The 16,127-nt window shown below is 43.8% G+C and overlaps 1 protein-coding gene across 4 annotated transcripts in view; it reads left to right on the top strand.

Moving 5' to 3' along the window:
- Positions 1-14,429, top strand: part of LEF1 (lymphoid enhancer binding factor 1) — a 54,408-nt gene extending 39,979 nt beyond the window's left edge. For 2 of the 4 annotated variants that reach the window (XM_072334627.1, XM_072334629.1), the window contains 3 exons: positions 1,179-1,227; positions 1,870-1,910; positions 13,234-14,429. In XM_072334627.1, the coding sequence (XP_072190728.1) occupies positions 1,179-1,227; positions 1,870-1,904 (84 nt within the window). In that variant the 3' untranslated portion in view covers positions 1,905-1,910; positions 13,234-14,429. The remainder of the gene's footprint in view (positions 1-1,178; positions 1,228-1,869; positions 1,911-13,233) is intronic. The other 2 variants (XM_072334626.1, XM_072334628.1) reach the window with 1 other exon arrangement.
- The last annotated feature ends 1,698 nt before the right edge of the window (positions 14,430-16,127 follow it).

The raw sequence follows: 16,127 nt of genomic DNA, 5'->3' as shown, positions 1-16,127 counted from the left end.
TTTTAAAATACACGTGGATATGACTTTTTTTCATTTTTTCTTTCTTTTCAGTTCTTTTTTTTTTCCCCCTCTTTCTTTTTTCACTTTTTGTTTCTTTTTCTTTTTCTTTCTTTTCTTTTTCTCTTCCTTTTCTTTTTCTCTTCCTTTTCTTTTTTCCTCCCTTTTCTTTTCCTACTTTTCCTTTTTCTTCCCCTTTCCTTCTCCTTTTCCTTCTCGTTTCTTTCTACTTCTCCTTCTCCTCCTTCCTTTTCCTTTTTCCCTTCCCTTCTATTCTCTTTTCCCTCAGTAAAAAGCTGAGATAGAGAAGACTGTGAATACAGGGCAATAAGAAGTCATATGGAGGAATGTCAGGGTGGCAATTAGGGTGATACAGGATGACTGAGGTTTCAAATTGTGGGTCTGAGCTGATCCTTTGTTCTCTGACAGCCCATGCGACCCAGGCACTCTGGCCTTTTCAATAGCTGGGGGCGTGAGGGAGGGCTGATTCTGTGTGTGGGTTGGCACGATGGCTGTGCTGACACACTGGTGCCAGCGTGGTGGCCAAGACAGACAGCTGCCTGGCAGCCATTCCTGTCCTGCCCTCGCTCACACTGAGGGCTCGCACTGCACACCAGCCTGGTATTTGTGTGGGATACTCCTCACTGTGCAGGCATGGTCATACAAGACTTGGCGTTAGTTAAGTTACAGGCATTATCAGAACGGTTGTAGTTGGCTGGTTTGCACCCTGGGGACAAGTTGTGGTTGTCCTAGTCCTAGGTATTTTCAGCACCCTGTCTGCTGTTGCCATGTATGACAGCGTAAGTATCTGCATGTGTGAAGAATTCTTGTAAGACTCATAAATTAGGATATCAGCATATGTGTCATCAGTATATTAAGCATGAGAAGTCTCTTAGATGCTTGCGGCTGCCAGTGTTAGTTGAAGAGCTGCCAGAAATTGTAATTCCATTTGGATAAAAAAATGTGTATTGCTCATGTGTATATTTCTCCTTAGATACTGAGAGCAATACCCTCGTTACTGTTGAAACAGTCAAAGGTGCGTTGACCCCCAAAACAATTGTGGTTTTTTTCCTAACCGCTTTCTCAGTGTCCTGATGGCTTTTGGTTCTATGCTGTGAGGCAAGGAGGGCAGAAATAGGATGTTTTTGTGTAATGGTGTGGTAACATCACCTTTTTTGCAGGGGAAGAAAAAGAAGAGGAAGAGAGAAAAGTTGCAGGAATCAGCATCAGGTAGGCCGTGTCCAGCTCTTACTTAGTACTCGTGTCAGCTGTATTGCAGAAACCAGGGCTTGTGCTATTTAATTTTTACATGCTGCTCTCTAACAGTCCCTCCTGACCGGTGTTTTAAAATATTCACTTTGAATACGAGCTTGCAAAACGCACACAATACGTGTTTCCTTTCCTTGACGCCTTTCCTGACTGCATCAACATCTGTGTCTGAAGTTACTCGTTGCTGCAATCGCTGTCCTGCTTTACTTTACCTCTGCTTTCCTCCCCAGTCAGTGTTGCATCATCCTTAGACTTAACCTCTCAAATGTCGCGTGGGATTACTGGACATAGAAAGTTCACACTGACCTTTTTGGAGCCACGTTAGGTTTTATCTACTGTATTTTACATTTCTGTGTACACTAACAGCTGCCCGGTAGGACGGCTAAAAGCATCAGTGAGGTCTCCTCTTTGCCTTTAAAATATAGGAAGAGAAACTCTGTTTCCCCCAACAAAAATGGCTGGTATAAGAACCATGAAAAGAAAAACGAAAACATAAAAACACGCACCAAAAAGAAAATATATTATGCTGTAGCAAACAAACTTATTTGGAATGTGCAAAAACTCTGTAACAGAAATTTGTTAAAGGAAAACAATCTTCTACAGGTACAGGCCCCAGAATGACAGCTGCCTACATCTGAAGCATGGTAAGAACTTCTCTAAAGCTTTCCTGATAAAACTGATTTGTAAAACGAGCTTTCTTATCAATTTTATGCAATAATATGGATTTAGCAAAAATTGCAGAAGTATCACATCCCAAAGCTAACGTTACTTTGACTTCTGATGGTTTTTATACCGGCTATCTATTAGGTGTTACACCATTTCACTTCTTAACCACGGTATTTCCATACTGACTGTACCTCACTGACTCGCTGAAGTCCACCTGTGAAGCACAGAGTTGAGTTTATTAAGCAATGCAAACTGTCCCAGCCAGCGAAATGCTGCAGTTCCCAACACGTGGGTTAGAAGCTGGCTTTAGAGCATGTTTTCTGTGCTGACGCTGGCTGGCTGGGCACACTGTTTTTGTAATTTATTCACCTGTATACTAACAACACATCTGCTAAGAACGTGGGATGGTGTTTCAGTTGTATCAAAAATGTCTCCCTTCATTGTACAGCGGTATTTTGGCAGAGTGGGGTTCTCTTTGTTGTAGTTCCGATGTGTGTTTTCTCTCTTTATATCATCTTCGAGGAGGGTGAAAGGAGTTGTTGTTATACATAGGCAGTAACACCCGCCAAGCTGGGCCGTGAGAGCATGCAGTGCCGCAGAGCAATTCTCATTTCTCAGTGTTTGTGTTGGAAGGCTGGTTCTCTTCCTCCCGCCAGTGAGATATGTTTTCTAGTAGGAGTGGAGTTCATTTAAAATAATAGTAACTTCCACACAGTCTAATTAACCCACACTGCTCTTGGGAGATCCCTGAGAGTTCCAGGAGCCATGCAAAAAGTAACGCTCTCTACACATCTGTATGCATTACGAATCAAATGAGGTCTTTCTCTCCTTTCCTCTGACTTGTTTGACCATGCGATCCCCTTAGCACATGAAGCAGTCTGTGAAGTGGCTTCCTGCTGCCTTTCCCCTCTGCCCCAACTTCCAGCCAGGGGAAACCACACTGGATTTGCTCTGTGCAGAACAGCACCCGGCAGCTAGGCAGCATGGCTCAGGCCTCTTCTGTGCTTCAGCCTTGAATTTACCGTTGGTACTTCAGCTTAGGTGCCCTGGACCATGTTTGTTTTGAGTATTTTTCCCTTTGATGTTAACGTGGTACCAATGAACATCACATGTATGATGGGCAGGCTACATCATTTTAACATTGCGTTTGGGCATTTTTTTTTTGTTAGCATATCTGAGTTAATGCACAGAAACTAATTCAGATTAGAATGCCATTAAGTTTAGTGTGACAGGTAAAAACTGGGAAATGTTTGGTTTCTTGGACGCATAAAAATTAAGGATGGCTGCTTTGCCTACACTGAACTGTTCTTACTGGAGTCTCTTTGTTTGCATTTTCCTTAGTAGAGCATTAGTAGAAATAGAAAGTGAAGGATGTTTGGAGTATGTGGGCTTTCTTTTCTTCAACCTCCACATCCCTTCCTCCCTTCAGTTGAGCTCTGTAATAGTGTGGAGACTGTTGTGATATCTGTGTCTGTGTCCTCATGTAGAGTACAGAATGAAGCATGAGAATGGCAGGCTCTCACTGACTGGGAGGGTGCTGTTGGCTCCATATTTGCGTGCATCAGCAGCCTCACAAAGCGCACCAAGTGGATGCCCTCCGCTGAGACTTACAGATGTGCTCTAGCTGGAAGTAAAGGCATAGGATGAATTAGGGAACCTGAATCAGCCAGACTTCAAAGTAAACTTCTGAAGGTTAAGACTATTGCCCTTTGCAAGCCTAATCCAAGGAATGTTTTGCCCACAAGCGTAATATTTTACCAGGCCCACAGCAGAGCTGTTGTAGTCTTTACTGGATGGAGATGATAAGTTTGGGAATGCCTTTCAGTGAGTGCAAATTGCTCTTGGAGACAGGAAAACATGGGCTTCCTTACTTGTATGGCTGGTGCAAGGAAGAGGGGGAAGGAGGTGGGAGGTCTGGGAAGGAGACAAGCATTCTGTTATCTGAGAAGAATCAGAAATGAGTAGGTGGCAAGACCAAAGAAAGAATCTCGAGATGCGGCACAAAGGAGATGAGCCAGAGCTGTAATTACGGTGACGTGAGAAGGATGAAATGGTGGGAGGGTTGTGTGGTGGGATGTTCAGAGGGAAGTAACGGAAGGGATGTGCAAACAGAAATGATTTAAGAGACTGTGAAAGTTTGGGTTGGTTGTTTTTCTTTTGGTCCTTGAACACTTCAGGACAGAAGTGATTTTTAAGACAGATCTCCAACCAATTTTTTGGCTTGCTTATCATTTGAGCAGTGAAATCAAGATGGTACCATTAAGTTGCTCCTCTTCTCGGAGTTGAACATAACAGCAAGATCCGTGTGGCTTCACTGCTTAGCATTTAACTGAGCTCCACTATGCTCTCCAGCCTGCATTTGTAAAAATGCTTTAATATTAGAGAGTTTTAGGAATACTGTGACCTGGTACTCCAGCCCTCGCTAACTGACCCTAGGATAGTCTGAAGCACATGGCCATTCTTGAAGAGCTGCTGAACTGTCCCCTTTTGTCTTTGGTTCACATGGCCCATGTGAACCATGAGTGGTATAAAGAGTGTATAAAGTGCTCAAAATAACTTGCATTTGTTGAAGAAGTATCTCGTACTTTTTATTTCCTTCTGAAGTCAACTGAGAGTAGCGCAAGACCAGACAACAGTAAAAATTAGTTTGGGAGAGGCCAGGAAGAAAGGAAAATGAGGAGAGCCAAGCCAGACTAAGTAAAGGCTGCCTGTTGAGTACCTTTCAGAAAGGTGGGGTGCTTTTTTGTTTTGAACACAGCTTGTAAATGGGAGCAGTTCTGTGTCAGAAGTGATGATTTCTGATTCCCTATCTGATTTGACCTTTGAGAAGAAAAACTGATACGTTAGCATCTCTTAGCTATTTATAAAGCATTGAGGAAGTTGAAGGTTGCTAACAAAAATCCCCCTAATAAATAGTTAACTTTTACTGACTTGCAGTGTGGGGTAATTGCAAAAAGCACAACTTTTGATGTATGGCAGGATGCAATTGGTAAGTCCTCACAAGCTACATTATCATTGTGTTTTGGCATATCTACAAGGGCTAGAAAGAGTGATACAGAACTGTAAGACATTTGAAAACCTGTGAGAAGTGCATATGTGGCTTGCAAAATGCAATGGCAATTAGCATTTAGATTAGCAGAGTTTTCAAAAAGGAGGAAACTTGACTAATGCTGATTTAGAATCAGAAGCACTTAGAAAGATCAGATTAAGAATGTTTAACTTGAAACAATGAATAACTTTGCAATGTTTCAAGTCTCCTAGATGGAAATTAAAGCCTAAATGCTGCGCAGGAGAAAATTTGGATGGTGTTGTAGGAAGAAATCTATGGTTGGTTTATCTTTTGCTTACAACTTAAAACAGTTAGGTTGTGAAACAGTATAAAGTGGACTGATCCGCAGCCAGCATATACTGTGGAAAAGAACCATCTGATGACTGCGGTCGTAGTTGACAATGAGTTTCTGGCCACTGGCCTAGAGAAGTGATGCAGAGGGGATGTGGTACCTTGTTTTCTGAGGCACACGTTTAATCACATGGCTTGTCCAGTGCTCTTGAAATTCCTGCTAGATGCTTGTTTCATTTCAAACTACTCCTGCTCCTATCCATGGCTTTTTACTGTTTGGAAACCTTGACACAGCATGGAGAGCCTGTGCAGAAGTCAGTGTTTGTGGTAATGGTGATGCAGGGACACGTCCTGGTTAGCTTTAAGATACACGTGATGACCCACATTACCCTGTTCCCTCTATTGCCTGTAAACAGAAGTTTTCAATATAGGCTTTAGAAAAGGTCACAAGAGGCATTTGGGCCACACTGGCTATAACATATCTGTAATAGCTGGAGGAATTCAGAAAAAGGAAAACGAGGAGAGTGAAAAACAAAGAACGTTTGATGGATTTAAACACGGTATCAAAACAATTATTAACTACAGTTAACTTCAAGCTTTGAGAAATTTTCATACAAGGGCATAGCCCCCACGCAGGGCTATATACATATCCCCTCCTGCAACTAATTCCACCATAACGCTGATCTGTCCAGGGAGAAAGAGGCTAAAGTCCATTCTTTCAAGCTCTGTGACATCAAGAAAAACACCCAAAGGAAAGCTGCCTTCTGTTTGCATGGCAGGTACAGAAGGGCACTGACACCTGCTGGGAGAGATGTGGCAGAGCATATGCAGCTCCCCGTTTTTCTTTTCCAGCCTACAAAGTGCTGGTGGGGAGGGAGGGTATGAAGGCAGTTTTGGAGGCAGTCAGCAACTGCGGGAGAGATATGTAGTGGCTGAGCATGGCTTTCCCGAACAAAAAAGAGCAGAGCGTTTTCAGCCAGATAGTCAACACAGATACTAGATTGACAAAACAAGAGAATATTGCAAGTACTTTAAAAATGCTAGTTTTTGCAACCAAAGGGTTGCTACAAAGTCAGCATTTCCTCTTTTAAACAGGTGAAGAGCAGAGGTAGGTGACTCAGCAGGTGAATGCCCAGAGCCTGTTTGTTTTCTCCGTGCAAGCTGCAGATGCTGCTGTGAAGTCAGAGATTCTCGGAGTTCGAACTCAGCCGCATTTACAAGAAGTTAAACAGCAGTATCATTTCACTTCCAAGGTGTTAGCAGTGGGAGGCTTGAGCTAGAAAGAAGGAATAGTATTGTTCTAACACCCTTCCTGTGGGATAGGGTGGGGACAGGGAGTAGACTGCTGAGGCACCATTCTTCTCGAGCTGAGACCTGCTTTAGTTGGTAGATTCAGTAAACTTAGCACCAGCTCAAGGATTCCGAGGTCATGAGAAAATTGTGGAAGCAAAGTGTTTTCATAAAGAAAACAGTAAGATTTTGGGACGTGGTTTAATTCCAAATGAGAACAAATCCTGAGCATTCTAATGCTTGTCTCTGTATCGTATTTTCCCTTTGTGGTGTACTTACGTGAAATAGTTGAAAATGAGTGATTGATGTTTTGTTACAACACTGTCAAAAGTCTTTGCCACTTGAGCCTCTCTTTAGGTGTTGCCTGTCCTCTAACTCAGCAGAACTGTGTTCACGTACAGTTTTGTCAAAGCTTGTCTAGAAAGCTAGCAGTGTTATGTTTCTGTCAGCCTGACTTTCAGTAGTGACTGAATTGAGAAGGTCTTTTGATATATGAGTGAAAAAACACCCATCCCAAAGACAAAAAACCAAAACCAAGAACAAACCTAAACCAAAGACTTGCTGATAAAAGTCACTGCTAGTAGAGCCCATCTTCAGTAGCATCAGTTCTTTAATCCTCCACTTTAAGACTTCTAATGCAAGTTATCTTTAAAACCCCTGATGCCTTACCCGCTTAGTAAGACTGTACCATATAAAAAGGTTGAAAGTGTACAAATTAGAAAGCCGTGCAGGGCTGGAAGCTCACAGCAGGACCAGCTGAAGCACTGCTGTCTGGACAGATAAACATGAAACCACCAGCCAGGTAGACAAAATATATTTTAGTCCAGCCCTTCAGGACAGCAGCTTTCTGCCATAGGTTCCAGCATTTGTATGTGCAGAGGTGTCACTGGTACTGGTGTGTGGGCAGGTTAGGTACAGATGAGCAAAGCAGGAACCATCTCTCTGGGTGTTCTTGTTGCCCTCATTGCTGATGCGTGGTCGGTGGGTTAAGGGAACTAAGGAGGCTCAGCTGAGCAGTGAGATGTAACCTCTGAGGCTGCTTCCTCCTTGCAAATGTCAGATATGGATTTCATGATGAACATTTAGCTGCACCAGAATTAAACTCTGGACTTTTGGGAGCCCTCTCTCCTTCACCCCGGGATACCTGAAATTGCATGAGGTAAATTGCTATTTCCAAAATAACCGTATATAATTAATTAGCTCTAAGGTGCGTGCATTTGCTTGTTATTAGGTGAGACTGAGTTTTGCTGACGAGTTGTTTCCCCCCACATGCATGCCTTTTGAGATGCACGGCAGGAGGCTTGTGTCTTTACGGACCACCAGAGATTTTTTGCTGAGAAAACGTAATTGCATCAAAGGGAACTTGTTGTGTTCGAGTTCTGCGGTGATCTCTGTGCACAGCTGTCTTACCTTGGTAGTGCTGCCCTATGGGGGTGTGACTGTAGAAGTCCATAACGCTCAAGAAGATGTTCTGCTTACATCTCTTACCTTTGGTTGCATAAAAGACTATTTAAATGATTTTACCTGTACCTTAGCATATTTAAACATTGAAACTATCTTTCCTGTACATTATAAAGTGTAAGCTATGTTTAATGGCATCAGAAAAGGTGATCTACAAAAGAAACCTTATATACGTTGTTTCATTTAGAAATTCTCACAGATTAAAACTGCAGTAACAATTTCAGCGCCCCTAGAACAGATGGATCTCTCTTCCCAGCTCTCAGTATATAAAACAAACAAGGTGTGGAGGTTTTTTTCTATAAACAAACAAACCAAAACAAAACAGAAGCCACAGGCATCAGGTCCTGACTAAACGTCTTTCCCTTTTCTTGGCACTTTAATGTTTATAATTTCATAATTATTTTGGAGTGAAATTAGATGTGAGGGGTTCATTTAATTCCTTCCGAGAGCAGAGGGGCTCTGTCTTAATCTTCTGAGTATTTATTATAAAGATATAGAAGAGCACAGCCTATTTCTTCCTCCCTTGCAGGTCACTTTTAGTATATCTACAGATCACTTTTTGTCTATCTCCTTTAAGAAGCTGCTGGAGATTGCTGTCTAGAGGTAATCTGTTTTTTATTACACAGAACCTCCCCCCCCAACAGGAAAAACATGTCGTGAGCCTTCTAGCATGAGATTGTAGCTCAGTGATAGAGCTTCTAGTTTCACACTGCCTACACAGGGGGCCTTTGATAAGAGCCACACCTGCTTTGGCATCGCTGAGTTCAGCTGAACAAAGCGGGAGCTGCAGAACACCTGGGTGTCCCTGGTGCCATACCAGCCTGCTCAGAAGAGCTCTCAGACCCACTGAAGGGGTACCTGTTACAGCTCCTCCATGAGCTACTTCAGTGCATCTGAAACACAAGTGGGCATTTTGTGGCCAGACCCCTGTTCACAGCTACCAGCAATGGGCTGAAGCTACAGTAGCAAGTGGGGGGAAGAATCCTTCCCCGCAAAAACAACCAGCCAAACAAAAAGCTGTACCAACGATGTAGGCAGTATCTGTTGCAGTTTTAAGGTATAATTTTTTTTTTCTCATTTCTTCGGCAACAAAGGCAGCTTAAAAAAATAAATGCCTCTGGTGGCTGCTGGCACCCATCTCTCGCGGAGGGCTTTTTCCTCTCTCCCGTAGGTCTCCAGCCATGCGCTACAACAGCCTGCAGGACCCTGCAGCAAATCGGATTACTAAGACAACTGGGGTTTTGCTGGGAGGTGTTTTTTTTGTTTAGAAACAACAAAGGTTGCGGAGTGTTTGTTTTTGTTTGCCCAGAACATTTCAAGGCTCTGGTTTAGGCTAACCCCACAAACCATGGCCCAGCTGGGCAGGAAGAGGAGCAGACGGCAGCGCCTGAACCTCTGTACGGCTGTGCTGTGAAGAGCGTACAAAGGGGCTTCACAAACAGAGGGAACCTTTCAGATAAATCATGGCCTCGTTTTGCGTACTCAAGTTTCAGGTGTACAGGATCCATGCTGGCAGCAAGTCGAACATGTTCGTTTGGGACTTCAAAAGAAAATGAGTTTCCGTTGTCGGATCCCTGAGCTTGCCACGTTGTTTGAAGTACTGCATTAAAACCCAGGTTTGGAGACTGGCTTTTTGGTGTTTTTCTTTTAGTACATGTAACTGCTGTCGTCTTGCATCTTTTTACAACTGCATGAGGACAACCCGTGCTGAGGGGAAAAAAATGCCCGGCTGAAAACTTTTATTTTCTCTTGCCGACATTGAAGGGCCAGATATCTCTTTCACTCACTGCTTTCCCCCAGCCAGGCCCAGAAGCTCAGCTCTCTTCCATAACATCTGCTGATTAGCATCACTTGGATGAATCTGCATAATCCCCTCTCCCTTGTTCCACCAAATGGAGATGAGTGAAAAACCACGGGGAGAAGCGAGGGGAAGTCGAGGCCCTTGCAGACCCAGCCTTCAATCCATCTCATTCCCAAGTGTGGGGAGGAATTCTGACCCCCCTCTGGTGCTCTTGCGCTCAGCTGTTGAGCCCAGGCTTGTTAGGACACTGTATTTTTATGGCAGTGATTCCCGAAATGCAGCTGTATCGTTTCAGTCGCGAGGCTCCTCTTGTTACACTGAATATTTGTTGGATTTTATTTCTGTTTCTTACTCGAGGAGGCCATTTTTTCTTTCTTCCTGCAGTCAGATGTACAGTGCAAATGGCACAGACAGTGCCTGCTATTGTGGCTCAGGCTCAAGGCTTCACATATGTAAAATGTGACTTGCAGCACTTTCTTTGAAGCCTAACCGCAGCCAGGGAGCTGTAATTGCAGTCTTTGATTGAGCCGACTTCGCTTGTGGATTGGGCTTTGCTAGGGCATGCCTTACTTGGCCAGACTTCAGCTGCAGCCCCCCAGTGAAGCCTTAGATGTGGGAAGTCTTCAGTCTCCTCAGCTCATGCCTGTGGTTTCTTGAAAAGAATCCTGATTTGACCTGTTTTCTATCTGTAAGGCAGCGCCGTCCTCACTCCTGTTTTTTAGGTATTATTTGGTTTATCAGCAGTGGAAGCAATTTCCAGCATGTAGCTGTAATGAGCAGCTGGGAAAAGGCTGAGTTCTAGATGCTGTTTTCGGGACAGCCACTGTGTAATTTTCTGTATTGCAGCATTTGCTTAGAAATGAAAATATCTGGGGCTTCACTGTGTCTGACCCCTTGCAGATTACAGTACTATCTGCAACCTCCCTGTTGGAAAGGAGGCCGTTTAGGCGCAGGGAGAGGTTGTGGAAAAGAGGCAACAGCTGCTGTTGTGGTGTTTGGATCAGGGAGAAGCGCCGGCCACTGGTGGAGAAAGCTGAGGGCCAGAGCAAGGCCGCGGCCGTTATTTTAACCTCCTGACTTCAAAGACAGCTTGCTGGTAAGGAAAGGGGGGAGGAGGCAGGGAACCATCTCAACAGAAGAGCATTTCATTTCCTTCAGTGAAGTAGACATTCCTGGCTGCTAATGGGGAGTAGCTCTGAATCACAGCGCTTGTATCAGACTGCTGTGAACTACTGGCCTGGCGCCTCAAGGCCATTCCTCAACAGGAAGCTGAATGTTTTCATGTAAGACTGAGAGGAAAACCTTCCCAGGAAGAGCAACCTGGACCAAACCTTTGAAAATCTGGGATGAAAAGGCACAAAATAAATATAAAGCTGCAGGGTGCTCTCCCCAGTGTTCCTCTGCTGTTTGCTTGGCCTCTCTTTCGTGCTCCTTGGAAAGGTAGAGCCCTTCGTAGCTCTTTGATCCGCATGTGTTACAGAGCACTCCGCTACTTCTTCTATTTATTTATTTATTTACTTGATAATAATAATAATATTTAAAAAAAAAAAAAAAAAAGAAGAAGAAGAAGCAGGAAGCTCAGAAAGCTTTTTTTAGTTGGGACTTGGGCTGGTTTGATGAGGAAATAGGAACTGAATTAGTGCAGACCACCTCTGTTGAAACCGCTGGTTTTCCAGCCGACTTTCAGCTGTGCTGTTTTAAGAGGCCGCAGCGGCTTTAAATGTCCTTCTGTGGCTACTGACAGCAGGTGAAAGTCATTCACTATATACCAGGGGACGGTGGTATTTGGGGGAAGAGTGTCCTCCTTCAAATTAAAGCTGTGCAGGACAGCTTAATCTAAAGCTCATGCTTGCTCCTCCTCCTACTTTTGTATTTAAATCCAGTGTCCTCCAGCTTTCCCCTTCCCTCAAACAGTGTTTACCTGGGTAGCTCCCACCAAGGAGACCACTTGTTCAGTAAGATTTTGGGCTCCCATCTCATGCTCACTAAAATCAGAAGGTCCAAAATGAGTTTTGGAGGTTTTCTACCCCAGAGCACATTAGCCTGAGTAACTCCTCATTCAGAGGCAGTATTCAAACCAGTATGGGAAGGAGTGTTACAATTGACCTACGTTCAAGCCACAGGGCACAGGGAGTGGGACTCAAGTTACAAATGGCCCTTGTTTAAGTACTACTGCTGTGATATTTGCTGCTTATTTCTGCTCGTGGCTCTTACATGCTCTGTCATTCTATTACGATTAGTCTAACAGGGTGCACACAGTTGGCAAATTCTGGTAACAGCAGTTTGAGTTGCGGTTTAAGCGAGTCAATTTCTTCATCAACTTGTTCTGTCCTGCCCTGCATGATTCGAGGTGTCAGCAGTGCATCTTCCTTAAGCAGCTGGTGTGTCTCACCTGCTCCACTGAGTTGCATTCCTGGGCTAATTTTGGTCATTCCTTAAAGCTGTTCCTTGACCTGCTTGCTTGGCAGTCAGGTGGTACCTGGAGGCCTCCAGGCTCACGTAGATTTTTGAGGTAGCGCTAATCCCAAAGACCATGGGATTCCACCTGTGGAAAACACTCGACTCACCAGGCAGTCCCAGGGTGGAGGCCCCGTTACAAGGCAGTTGTCTGGGTCAGAAGGGCAGAGTGAGGGCTGAGTCAGCGATTGCATAAGTCAGCTGATGTAACCCAGAGACCTAATGCTGAAGAACAGTGCCTCGCTGCAGGGAAGGATCGATAGCTACAGGCTTGCACCGTTGGCCTTTTCATACGGTGTAAGAATGAGGCCCAAAATCATAGTGAGCCGTACTGCTGCACAAAAGGTCTGATGGCTGCATGCGTCTGGAAGATGTACCCTGCACTGCCAAAGAGCAGAATGAATCCTCCTCAGCACAGGGTCACTGTTGAGCAGGTCTCTCCCACCACATTCCTTGGCCCAGCTGCTTACAATAGACAGCATTGCTTCATTTCTACAGAGCAGAGCTCGAGGCTCTGAACTGGAGGTTTAATTGACCTTAACTGCTGTAGTAAGCACTAAAGCCTGAGGATGTCTGATTTTGTAGCAGGTATCTGGGTCAAATGTTGTAGATAGATAAATCAAATCCACTATACAAAAAGGAATTACTTCTGTAATATGCTGAACGTCTAAGCAGCTGTAAAAAATGCCTTCTAGTCGTTGAGGACATCGACTTACAATCCAGAGTACTCTCCTGCATGAAACAAAACCATGAATAATCTTGCAAACTTCATGCAACTGCAAATAGCAATGCTCTGCACTTAACTGGGACGCAGCAAACGCACATCCCACTCTGCACCGTAACAGTCTCCCATGGCTGTATATTTCCCCACAGGACAGCTTCTTTGAAGAGCTTATTCAAAAAAGAAGCTTCATGTAGTCTTTGTCTCTCTCTCTTTCTCCTTCCCCTGTAGGTGGGAAAAGAAACGCTTTCTCAACTTGCAAAGCAAAGGCGGCGACACCAGGACCCCTGCTGGAGATGGAAGCTTGTTAAACCCTAGGTGTGTCCTTCATCCACACAGACCACCCCCAAGGAGTCTGTCTAGGATGTCATTCACCCTGATGTCACTGCTAAAGACACTGAACCATAAAGACAATCACTGCCAAAATCCTTCACTATCACGAGGTCCAGCCCTGATATAAATAGAGCAAATAAGCTCCTGGGTCAGCAGAGCAGCTTCTGTCTTCACTCCACCTCTGCCTTGCACTCTTTAAGCCCTCGTCTCATCCGTGTCCATGTTGAGTCAGCAAACAAAGTAGCGTGGCTGTCTCTGCCTGCTTCAGCCAACTTAGAGCACCGCTGCCCCATACAGCACATCGAGGAACGGAATTTGCCTGGACCAGGACGACACACTCAAAACTTCTTTTTATTTAATGGTGCGACAGGATCAATTTGGGTTTTAGCTTTTTTAAGAAACTTGAATGCTTTTATATTTTAACTTTTAGTTTGTAATTTCCTTGGTGTATATTTTACTAGGTCTGAGCTTTGAAACAACTGTCAAAAATCTGAACTACTTTTTAAATAAAGGGGTTTATTTTCCTTTTTTTTTTTCTTTTTTTTTTTTTTTTTTTTTCCTTTTATTATTATTATTATTATTTTTTCTCCTGCCAGAAGAAAAGCCTGTATGGAAAAAGGTGGCTTTTTTTTTTTGTTAAACTACTTGTAACAAATAGTGGCCTCTCAGTCTATATAATACAGTGTCATATAGAACTAAATAAATGTAACAACAGTCAGCTGGTCAGTAGCCATGTCAGTCTCGCATCACCTCCTCTGTAAACATAAGCAATACATCCAGCAAAGCCGACTGCAGTGAGTTCTCCTTCTTACCCATCGCCCTTCTCCTTGTAAAAAAGCCCAGCACTTGAATTATTACTTCAACTGTTCTGTATTTGTATCTGTTTTTGTTAGCCTGTTAGTGGGATTTTATGCCAGTTGTTGAAATGAGCATCGATGTACCCATTTTCTTTTTCAATAGTAAGGCACAGCCTTTGCCAAAAATACTGTCAACCAATTTTGAGTTTTTGTTTTTTATTGTTATTTTCTGGTCATTCCAGTTTGAGTTCATGTGCTGAGCGTTTGGGGGTTTGCTTTTTGGTTTGGTTTTTTTTGTTGTTGTTTTGGTTTTTTTTTTTTTGTTGTTTTTTTTTTTGTTGTTTTTTTTTCTGTTTTTGGTTTTGTTTTTGTTTTTAATAAAAGCTTTGTAATAAAACAGAAGTCAAATGTCTGGCTTAAGAAGGAAACGAGTCACACCTGAAAGAGATGAATCCCTAGAAAGTAGATGCCAAATGAATGTGCAGTCGCTGCTAAGACTGCAGGCTTTTGGCTCAGTGTCCCCCTGTAGGAAATGCATTGCTTTTATTTGTCTGTGTGGAGAGCAGGAATCTCATTTTGATCCAGGAGAAAGGAGCTGGTACGGCCACTGCTACCTTCTGCTTCACAGCTAGAATTGGTCCAACTAGAAATACCAGGCTCCTGTGGTTGCTTTCTCTATCTCACAGAATGGCTCGGGTTGGAAGGGACCTCAAGGATCACAAATCTCCAACCCCCCTGCCACAGGCAGAGCCACCAATCTCCCCATTTAATACTAGACCAGGCTGCCCATCCAACCTGACCTTGAGCACCTCCAGGGATGGGGCATCTACAGCCTCTCTGGGCAGCTGTGCCAGCACCTCACCACTCTCACAGTAAAGAACTTCCCCCTGATATCCAACCTCAATCTTCCCTCCTTCAACTTAAAACCATTTTTTCCTTGAATACATCAGTGGTTTTAAGCTGATGGATTCTCTTCTTTCTGGGTGCCATCTATGTCATGTAAAGAGTAGAAGCCTATATTTGAATGTCTTATAGCTGCCTAAGTCTTTCAGCCATCAGGGAGAGGAGCACAGTGCAGCAGCACGGCCTGCTACTGCTAATGGCAACCATGAGAGACACCCCTGCATCAGCAAGCAGCCATCTGCACTCTTAAAACACAGTTGAGTTTTTGCTGCCTCAAACACCACCAGCGACTTGTCTCATACCTCTCCCTTTTGGTTCAGGGATTGGCATTTCACAGCTCTGAGAACCAGACAGGGCTGCCAGACTTCTATTAAAGGACTTCAAGTGGGGAAAAAACACTGTAGCCATAGGTAAACTATTCCAGTGATCGATGAGCACCACTGTAAAAGCAGCATTAAGAACTGTAAGGTACAAAAGCGTGCTTGCTATCTTTAATCTTGTTTGGTGTAGGACTGGCCCGAGCCAAGCCTGATCTACAAGAAATCACATAGGTGTGTTACTCCCTAAGGAAGCTTTGTTATTAGATGGTTTATAACTGACTCTAAAACTATGTTGCACAAGAAGAAGAAATATCATGGTTGAAAATATTACATGACAGCTTCCTTTTAAACCAGCAGGCACTTCACACAAACCCAACTGTACCAATGTACCAGCATGTTAGTCTCCACGATACTTATTTGTAGCAACCAGTGAGTACTTTAAAGAAGTGACCCAGCAAGGGAATGCTCCCAGGTGGCAGGAGAAAAGGTTGGGAGAACAGCAGCTCCATAGGGCAGTATCACAAAAGACGGCTCTATTTCCATTCTTGTTGTTCATCCCAGCTTTTGCTGGAAAACTGGTTGTCAGTTTGGGGTTTGCTTGTTCACTTTTTGAGTTTTGCTTGTTTGTTTAAGGGGGAAGAAAAGCAAGTACTTCGGTGCTGGAGCTGTTCTAAATCAGGAATAAGTGCAGCGAGTTCTGTAAATTGCATGTTTCAAAGATAACAGTTCTCTTTAAAACACAACTACTTCATTTAGTTATTGGAACAACTTC

The sequence above is a fragment of the Excalfactoria chinensis genome, chromosome 4 (assembly GCF_039878825.1).
Source record: "Excalfactoria chinensis isolate bCotChi1 chromosome 4, bCotChi1.hap2, whole genome shotgun sequence".
Taxonomy (NCBI): Eukaryota; Metazoa; Chordata; class Aves; order Galliformes; family Phasianidae; genus Excalfactoria; species Excalfactoria chinensis.
This window is presented reverse-complemented; position numbering and strand designations above follow the sequence as displayed.